Source organism: Fukomys damarensis, unplaced genomic scaffold, assembly GCF_012274545.1.
Source record: "Fukomys damarensis isolate Sample0158 unplaced genomic scaffold, DMR_v1.0_HiC HiC_scaffold_20, whole genome shotgun sequence".
NCBI classification, from domain to species: Eukaryota; Metazoa; Chordata; class Mammalia; order Rodentia; family Bathyergidae; genus Fukomys; species Fukomys damarensis.
In genome coordinates this window covers 1,236,109-1,243,515 of record NW_022900932.1, presented here as the reverse complement: position 1 = coordinate 1,243,515, position 7,407 = coordinate 1,236,109, and the positions used below count along the sequence as shown (strand labels likewise).

At 55.1% G+C, this 7,407-nt stretch overlaps 1 protein-coding gene across 1 annotated transcript in view; it reads left to right on the top strand.

The window, feature by feature from the left end:
- The first annotated feature begins 6 nt into the window (after positions 1-6).
- Positions 7-7,407, top strand: part of Ehmt2 (euchromatic histone lysine methyltransferase 2) — a 13,079-nt gene continuing 5,678 nt past the window's right edge. The window contains exons 1-13 of the mRNA XM_010609931.3: positions 7-185; positions 285-491; positions 576-832; positions 3,989-4,073; positions 4,152-4,192; positions 4,301-4,456; positions 5,762-5,902; positions 5,973-6,087; positions 6,229-6,330; positions 6,486-6,634; positions 6,720-6,863; positions 6,939-7,174; positions 7,247-7,280. Coding sequence (XP_010608233.2) covers positions 140-185; positions 285-491; positions 576-832; positions 3,989-4,073; positions 4,152-4,192; positions 4,301-4,456; positions 5,762-5,902; positions 5,973-6,087; positions 6,229-6,330; positions 6,486-6,634; positions 6,720-6,863; positions 6,939-7,174; positions 7,247-7,280 — 1,713 coding nt within the window. The 5' untranslated portion in view covers positions 7-139. The remainder of the gene's footprint in view (positions 186-284; positions 492-575; positions 833-3,988; positions 4,074-4,151; positions 4,193-4,300; positions 4,457-5,761; positions 5,903-5,972; positions 6,088-6,228; positions 6,331-6,485; positions 6,635-6,719; positions 6,864-6,938; positions 7,175-7,246; positions 7,281-7,407) is intronic.

Genomic DNA, 7,407 nt, shown 5'->3' with positions numbered 1-7,407 from the left:
CCCCCACCGAGGAAGAGGTAGGCCCCGGAGCCTACTGTCTCTTCCCAGGGCCCAGGCGTCCTGGGCGCCCCAGCTCCCCGCCGGGCTGACCAGCCCTCCTGTCTCCTGTCTCCCCTCTCAGGGGGACAGCCCCGCTGAGATGGGGGCGCTGCTGCTGGAGGAGCCCAGAGGAGCCCCCGAGAGAGGTGAGTGCGGCGGAAATGTCCCAGCCGGACCTTTCCTCCCCAGGTCCCGGGGCCCTGGGCCCTGGGCCCTGGACTCTGAACTTTCCCTCTTCCCCTCAGTTCCTGGCTCTTTGGGGGACACCCCTCACGGTGAAGAGACCCTGCCCAAGGCCAAGCCTGACTCCCTGGAGCCTACTGGCCCCTCCTCTCCGGCCTCAGTCACTGTCACCGTGGGCGATGAGGGCGCTGACACCCCCGTAGGGGCCGCACCGATCCTTGGGGATGATGCGGAGAATCTGGAGGGAGAGGGGAGCCGCGTCCTGCTGGGTGAGAGGCCGGAGCCCGGGGTGGGCGGGGTTTGCGCCTGCCTGCCTTCTCACCCGGCCTTCCGCCTGGCCGCCTCTCTTCTAGGCCATGCCACCAAGTCCTTCCCGTCTTCCCCCAGCAAGGGGGGTGCTTGTGCTAGCCGGGCCAAGATGTCGATGACAGGGGCCGGGAAGTCGCCCCCGTCGGTCCAGAGCTTGGCCATGCGGCTGCTTAATTTGCCCGGGGCCCAGGGACCCGCAGCTGTTGGGCCTGAACCCACTCCAGCCACTACAGTCAGTCCCGAGGGGCAGCCCAAGGTGCACCGAGCCAGGAAGACCATGGCCAAGCCAGGAAATGGGCAGGTGAGGATGAGGGGCGGCGGGGGCCCGGAGGGCAGTTTTTACTGCCTAGTTTTAGGCCTCTGCCAGTTCGCTACTGTGAGTCAGATCTTGGGTTGGCTGTAATCTGTGAACAGACAGATCCTGTCTCCCAGGAGTTTACATTCTTGGGGAGGGGCACTGAGCTCAGAAAAGACAAACAGATGCTGAAGAGTTAATTGTGTGGTTGAGGTCTTAATTACTGGCGTGGTAATGACTGACTAAAGGAGCTTCTGCTTTTCCTTTCTGCCTCCCAGGGAACCTAAGGGAGCTTTCACCTTCTTTGAATCTTTTTGTGGCAAGGAGGTCCACAGAAATGCTAGAGGAGGGAATTGACAAATCCCCAGAATCCCAGAAGTGTCAGGCACACAGTTTTGAGGACTCCTTGTATTGCTTTTTTGGAGATGTGGTTTGAAATAGCCTGTGTGAGTTTGTTGGTTTGTTTTTTGTTTGTTTGTTTGTTTACAGTGTAGACGGGGATTGAACTGAAGGCCTCTCACAGGCTAGGCAAGCAGTCTATCACTGTGCTAAAGTCTCCAGCCTTTTAAATTTTATTTTTAAGTCAGGGTCCTGCAGAGTTGCACGGGTGAGTCTCAAAGTTAGATCCTCCCTGCCTCAGCCTCCTGAGTAGAATTATAGGTTACACCACCATACCCTTTTCTTTTTTCTCTAGTTTTTATTGTGTTAGAATGTATGTAAAATTGACAATTAAACCGTTTTTAAGTGTAGAGATCCGTGGTATTAGTGGTAAAAAGTTCATAATGGAGCCTGGGATTTAGCTCAGTGGTTCTGTCACCTGCCTCGCAAGCGCAGTTCGATCCCCGGTACCAAAAAAACTTCATAATGTTGTATAATTATCAGTCTCCATAACTTTTTTCATCTTGCAAAACTTGAACTCTGTGTCCGTTGAACAGTAAGTCCCAGATCTCCTTTCCCCAGCTCTTGGTGGCCACCACTGTTCTGTTTCTAGAAATGTGATTCCTATAACTATCCCATGCTTAACTGCACGGTACAGTGTTTGTCCTTTTGTGGCTGGCTTATTTTGTTTAGTTCAGTGTTTTCAAGGTTTCTCCCTGTTGTTGTGTATGTTAAAATTTCCTTTCTTTTTAGAGCTGAATAATATTCCATTTATGTGCAGTCATCTTTCGGGATCCAAAGGGGGATTGATTATAGGACCCTTCTAGAAACAAAAATCTAAAGTCCCTTACATAAAATGGTCTAGTATTTGCAAAAAAATCTACACAGAAACCAGATGTAGTGGTGCACTCCTGTAGTCCTAGCACTCTGGGAGGCTGAGACAGGAAGATCACAAGTTCAGGCCTACCCTGGGCAACTTAGTGAGACCCTGTCTCAAACAATGAACAAGGCAGGGTGGTAGCTCATCAAGAGGCTCTGGGTCAAACCCCAGGACCACAAAAGAGAAAGAAATACACATATCTTCCTGTGTATTTCTTGTTAGCTGTTATACTAAACAACATAAGCGCTGTGTAAATAGCTTTTGTATTGTAATAAGTAGGGAATAATGAAAGAGAAAACCCTACTCATATTAGGTACGGACAATTTTTAAAAATATTTTTGCTCCTATATGTTGAATCTGTGGCGATGAGGCACCGTGTTTTGCTTGTCATTGGACTCGGTTATTTGAACTGTCGCAGTTGTTTTAATGCTGCTGTAAAGGTGGATGTATACGGGGCCTTTGACCTTGCAGAACGGGGGGAAGGTTCTGCTTGGTGTGGCCGAAGAGCTAAGTTTGGTGTGGTGATGCACACCTGTAATCCCAGCTCTGGTGAGGCTGAGGCAGGAGGATCACTGTGAGTTTGAGGCTATCCTGGGCTCCATAGTGAGTCCAAGGGCAGCCTGAATACAGTGAGACCCTGTCTCAAAAAACCAAACCAGGACCAGGGATTTAGCTCAGTGGTTCTGCCGCCTGCCTCGAAAGCACAAGGTCCCAAGTTTGATCCCTGGTACCAAAAAACAAAACCAAAGGCCGGGGATTTAGCTCAGCAGCTCCACTGCCTGACTCACAAGCACAAGATCCTGAATTTGATCCCTGGTACCAAAAACAAAAACAACAAAACCCCAAAGAAAAAAGAAAGCTAAGTGAGCTTTAGGTGTGGGACATATGGACCCACCTGCTCTTGGGGGATAGCAATACAATAAAACCTTGGTTTGGGAGCATTTGTTCCAGAAACATGCTTGTAATTCAAAGTGCTTTCACATCAAAGTGAATTTCTCTGTAAGAAATAATGGGAACTTCAGGTGATTTGTTCATTTCCACAAACCAAAAATATTCATATAAGTATTATAATACTGTGACTCAGTAAAAAATAATAAATTTAAAATTTAAAGAAATTAACCTGCACTTGCTTGGCAAACCTTTGTGGCTGGTGTGAGGGAGTGGTGAGAAGAGTTACTGTGCAGGAAGACGGTTCCGTCACTGACAGAATCACTGCTGTTGGCTCACTGGACTCTTTGTTTTTTGTTTTGTTTTTTTTTTTGGTACTGGGGATAGAACTCAGGTCCTTGTGCTGGCAAGGCAGGCAGTGGAACCACTGAGCTAAATCCCCGGCCCCTTCCTGCAATCTTAATAAGGAACCTACCCAGTGACCCTTGCTTTTGCCTCCTATTGAGGATTTCACAGAAACCCAACATTTCATTGTCCTTCAGCAGATTCGTCTCTCGCACTGCTGCAGCCTTTTTTGGGTGGTGCTTAGCCACAGAATTGTGCAGTTTCCCACACCGTACACATCTCCCCAGTCTCATGTGAAGGGTTCTTCTGCCTTTCTCTCCCCTCCTCCCCCCCTCTTGCCGTTGGGAGAGGATCAGATCCCACGGTGAGAGAGGGAAAAGAACCATGGGCTCAATTGTGATCCTGCAACGTCTGGAGTCACCTACTACTCGTATTGCATGACATCTCCTGTTGATCGAGTGAAAATGTGTTAGAAGCGTTTGCTGGTCGTGTGGAACATTCGAAGAACCCCAAGCTTTCACTGTAGCCGTTACTGCCACTGTCTGATGCTGGAGCTTTGGTGGAGTGCGGGGTAGCTCACCGCGCCACTCACCTTGGGCTCCAGCCTAATCCAGGCAGACGGTAGCTGCGCCCCGGCCTCCTGTGACCCTCTCTGTGTCGCCCTCCTCTAGCCCCCCGTCCTTGAGAAGCGGCCCCCGGAAGTGCAGCATTTCCGCATGAGTGACGACGTGCACTCCCTGGGGAAGGTGGCTTCAGGTCAGTCCCATGCCGCGCGCTCGGCCTGTGGCCCGTCCCACACGAGGACACTGGTCTCACTCCTGCCCTCCTTTCTAGATGTGGCCAAGAGGAGGAAGCTGAACCCTGGAGGTGGCCTGGTGAGCAGAGGCGGGGACAGGACTGCTGTCTGGGGCTGCATCTGTCCTCAGCAGAGGTGGGGGTTGGTAGGGGGACTGGCAGCCTCAAGTGTGCCGATCTCTTTCTAGTCGGAGGAGTTGGGTTCTACCCGGGGTTCAGGAGGAGTGACCCTGGACAAGGGGGACCCCAGGTCCCTGGAGGAGTGGGAGACGGTGGTGGGGGATGACTTCAGTCTCTACTATGACTCCTACTCTGTGGACGAGCGAGTGGACTCTGACAGCAAGGTGAGTGGAGCGGCCGGCCGGCCTCCCTCCCGGGGCCTCGGCCTCGCTCCCCAGGCTTTCCTGTCCCCCTTTTCCTGCCTTTCGTTTTTTCCTCCTTTTCTTTTCCTGGTACTGGGGATTGAACCCAGGGCCTCCTGCATGCTAGGCAAGGGCTCCACCACTGAGCTACATTGCCAGCCCTTCCCCGCTTTCCCTGTTACTCTGCATCCTGCCGTGTGCCGCTGTGTCCAGTGAGCGCTCCGTTACGCCATTCCTTGCCCTTGTCCGCCAAGGTGGCCGCGGTCCTGCGTCCCTTCTGTGGCTCGTTTGGTGTTTGCTGGCTTCCGCCTTTGCTGTGTTTGCTTTTGCCTCCTGTGTCTGCCAGCACAGTGTAAGGTGAAGTCTTTCTGTTGTGCTTGGAAACTGCCAAGTAAGACACAAGAGAGGACAGTGGTGGTTGTCAGCCGCGGCCGCTCACCTGTGCCTCTGCAGCATAAACACTGGCCGGGTTATTTCATGGAAGCCCCAGGCATCATATTTCTCCGTGTAGAAATATGTCCATCTGCACCTCTAAACATCAGACCTCTTTTTGTCTTGCAACATCACTGCATCACTATTTCACACCCCAAAACGCTTAGCAGTGATTCCTTCCCACCGCTGAGTGTCCTGGCCGTCTTCCCATGGCCTCGGTTTCATAAATGGGCTTTTGGTGCATCCGAAAGGGACCTGCACATGGGTTTCATTCACATTTGGGTTAGATATCTTTTGATACATAGGCTTCCTCATCTTTAAAAACAAAAACCTTCCCCTCACCTTGCCTCTGTTGAAGAGACCAGGTCAGCTGAGTGACAGTGTCTCATTTGCAAGGGCCTGGGGATTTCTCCTCCCTCTCCTCTGGCACTGCTTGCAACCCCAGGGAATGGTGGTTCCAGAAGCAGGACAGTGTCAGCGGTGGCGTTCACAGGTGTCGCTTCGTGTCGGGAGGCACCTGACATCGGGCCGTTTCTCACTGGGGACATCCACACTGACTGACACCAAGCTGGCCTCTGCATTGCGGGGCTTTTCGTCTGGTGTTTCTCGCAGCCATTTGTGGTCTTGTCCATTTGTGAGCTTCCTAGAAACAGCATCACACCCAGAGCGTCTCTCCTGGCCGTGCAGCATTCTGTGCCCTTTCCTCCTCTCCCGCCCCCAAGTACCTTCCCGGGGAGCCGTCCCTGAGCAGGTGGGGGTGGCGGCGGCTGCTCCTCTCTTCTCGCCTGTCTGTCCTGTTGGATTTGTCCTGCGCTGCCTCTGCTGAGTTCTCCCCAGCCCCATTTTCTTTCCCAGTCTGAAGTTGAAGCCCTGGCTGAACAACTGAGCGAAGAGGAGGAGGAGGAGGAGGAGGAAGAGGAAGAAGAGGAGGAAGAGGAGGAGGAAGAGGAAGAAGAGGAGGAGGAAGACGAGGAGTCAGGCAACCAGTCAGACAGGGTGAGCAGGGCGGCCGGGTTCTGGGGGCGTAGGGGGCTGCGCCAGGGCCCCTGACTCTTCCTCTCCGCAGAGTGGCTCCAGTGGCCGGCGCAAGGCCAAGAAGAAATGGCGAAAAGACAGCCCATGGGTGAAACCATCTCGGAAACGGCGGAAGCGAGAGCCTCCACGGGCCAAGGAGCCACGAGGTGAGGGGCTCCTCAGCATGGGTCCCCTCCTCCGTCCCTCAGAGGCACGCGCGTGTACACGTGCTCCTGCATGTACACCGCATGTACCCGTGCGCCGGGGCCCGCGAGCTCGCGCTTTCACTCTCTCTGTCTCTGTGTCAGGAGTGAACGGTGTGGGCCCCTCAGGCCCCAGTGAGTACATGGAGGTCCCTCTGGGGTCCCTGGAGCTGCCCAGCGAGGGGACCCTCTCCCCCAACCATGCTGGTAAATGCCCATTCCCGGACAGGGAGCCACGAGGGGGCGCCCCCAGGGCTGGAGGAGGCGGGAGGCGGGCCAGGCTTTGGGGTTCTGAGTGAGGAGGGAGCTGAGGACTGGCAGGCATGGGCCAGGGCCTCCTCAGCACCCTCTCTCTGTCCCAGGGGTATCCAATGACACGTCCTCCCTGGAGACGGAGCGGGGCTTCGAAGAGCTGCCCCTCTGCAGCTGCCGCATGGAGGCCCCCAAGATCGACCGCATCAGTGAGAGGGCCGGGCACAAATGCATGGCCACAGAGAGCGTGGACGGCGAGGTGGGCCTGGGGTTGGCGGGAGCGGCTCGAGGCCCAGCCCCAACCCGTAGCCTCACCCTCATCCCACCTGTCCTCGCTGCCCCAGCTGTCCGGCTGCAACACCGCCATCCTCAAGCGGGAGACCATGCGGCCGTCCAGCCGGGTGGCGCTCATGGTGCTCTGTGAGACCCACCGGGCCCGCATGGTCAAGCACCACTGCTGCCCAGGCTGCGGCTACTTCTGCACGGCGGTGAGTGAGCAGCCGGGTGTGCTGGGGTCTCCCATGAGAGGTGCCCCAGCCTGACCGCGACCTTCCCTGCCCCAGGGCACCTTCCTGGAGTGCCACCCCGACTTCCGTGTCGCCCACCGCTTCCACAAGGCCTGTGTGTCCCAGCTCAACGGCATGGTCTTCTGTCCCCACTGTGGGGAGGACGCTTCCGAGGCCCAGGAGGTGACCATTCCCCGGGGTGACGGGGGGACCCCTCCGGCTGGCACTGCAGCCCCCGCGCCCCCACCCCTGGCCCAGGACGCCCCAGGGAGAGCAGACACTTCCCAGCCCAGGTACCGACCGCCCTCCCTGCTCTGCCCTTGTCCCCTCACCCCGGCCCCAGACATCAGAACTTCCTCCCGCAGCGCCCGGATGCGAGGGCATCATTTGCCTTTAAAGAAAATTTTACACCTTAAAAAGTTAGGCACAGGAAGACAAATGTCCAAAGTGAATGCTAACTTCACAAACAGATGGGCCAGGGTTGTGGCTTAGTGGTTGAGCCCTTGTCTAACACAAGTGAGGTCCT